The 1,122-nt window shown below is 37.6% G+C and overlaps 2 protein-coding genes across 2 annotated transcripts in view; both read right to left on the bottom strand.

Annotated features, from left to right (window-relative positions):
- Positions 1–10: 10 nt before the first annotated feature.
- LOC111785333 lies at positions 11–1,106 on the bottom strand. Its single transcript, XM_023665741.1, has 3 exons — positions 923–1,106; positions 570–646; positions 11–470 (listed from the first exon to the last, which is right to left on the bottom strand). The coding sequence occupies exons 1-3, from the start codon at positions 1,089–1,091 to the stop codon at positions 186–188; spliced, it is 531 nt and encodes a 176-aa protein (XP_023521509.1). The 5' UTR covers positions 1,092–1,106; the 3' UTR covers positions 11–185.
- The window catches only part of LOC111785332 (phosphatidylinositol glycan anchor biosynthesis class U protein-like), a 13,546-nt gene continuing 12,463 nt past the window's right edge, over positions 40–1,122 (bottom strand). Inside the window, exon 6 of the mRNA XM_023665740.1 lies at positions 40–79. The gene's annotated coding sequence lies outside the window, so the exon portion shown is untranslated. The remainder of the gene's footprint in view (positions 80–1,122) is intronic.

Raw genomic sequence — 1,122 nt, 5'->3', positions numbered from 1 at the left:
CAGCCAAGTGACACCTCCCCATCCTTAAAGACTAAGGAAGGGTGAAGGAGGACCTGAAATGTGCATATTCATCACTGACCTATCACAATCGCACTTGTGTACTGGGTGAAGTAGGCATATGTTCATTTTGGTATGAGAAATGCGAAGTGTCAACGGGTACATTAATAAATATATGGCAGAAAGTTCTAAATAAAAAATCCATACCTTCTAAACATCTCCCAGAGTCCACCAAATTGTTTAAGAGATACGCCACAGAGAAGCAGCAGATACACAGAAAATAAAGAAACCCATAATAAGAAATACATGACTGGTCTCAATGAGAAACCATTTGGTACTTCAGACTGATTGATCACTTCCTCCTGCTGGCTACAGCTATCACGTGAAGGTCCCACAACAACTCTACTACTACTCCTTTGCAAGAACAATTTCCTAGGAGGAGCATCTAAGCCATTACCTAGTAGAAGGACTACCTGGGGGGAAGAAGGAGAACATAGCAACTATATTAGAAGAATCCATGAGCAAGCAAATTATATATTGTCTTACAAACACCCAAGACAGAACAATCATACCGGAATTATAAGAATTATAGGATAAAGAGATAGATGAGTCGCCACCACAAATCCAAAAGCAGCCAATGGAACTTGTCCTGTACTACATTAGATGCATCTTATCAAATGAATGGTTCAAAATAACCAAAAAGAAAATCATAACAAAAATAAATGTATATTTTCAGTAACAAAAACATGCAATCAGTGTAATGGTGGTATGAAAAATGTCAATTTGCTGGTGCTTCAATATGAACAGCAAACCTTTGAAGTTTTGGTGAAATTCACGTGTATGACTCTTGTCTATAAATTATGCTTTTTCAGAAGGCGGAAGAAAAAAGATTGTCATTACAAAGCAAAGATTGCTAATTTCTTGCCTTTAGATGCTCCATAGAGCGTAAGCACAATGGCTAGATTTTCGATTGGAGATGTGGACAAACCCACACATGCAACAATTGTGAAAGGATTCCACAGGTACACAAGAGAAGCAATATCTCCAGCTGGGAAGAACTCTGCTAACATTAAACAAATAATGACATTACTCATAAGCCAATAAAAGAAAGGAATGTAGCATTCA

This window comes from Cucurbita pepo, unplaced genomic scaffold, assembly GCF_002806865.2.
Source record: "Cucurbita pepo subsp. pepo cultivar mu-cu-16 unplaced genomic scaffold, ASM280686v2 Cp4.1_scaffold000451, whole genome shotgun sequence".
In the NCBI taxonomy this organism is placed as follows: Eukaryota; Viridiplantae; Streptophyta; class Magnoliopsida; order Cucurbitales; family Cucurbitaceae; genus Cucurbita; species Cucurbita pepo.
This window is presented reverse-complemented; position numbering and strand designations above follow the sequence as displayed.

What these genes read in the sequence shown, in the direction of transcription:
- LOC111785333 (XM_023665741.1), bottom strand. Translation starts at nt 1,091, where the DNA reads ATGAGTAATGTCATTATTTGTTTAATGTTAGCAGAGTTCTTCCCAGCT. An exon ending in GCTCTATGGAGCATCTAAAG is followed by an intron (nt 647 to 922) that starts GCAAGAAATTAG and finishes AATGTAGTACAG; the next exon opens with GACAAGTTCCATTGGCTGCT. An exon ending in CTATAATTCTTATAATTCCG is followed by an intron (nt 471 to 569) that starts GTATGATTGTTC and finishes TCTTCCCCCCAG; the next exon opens with GTAGTCCTTCTACTAGGTAA.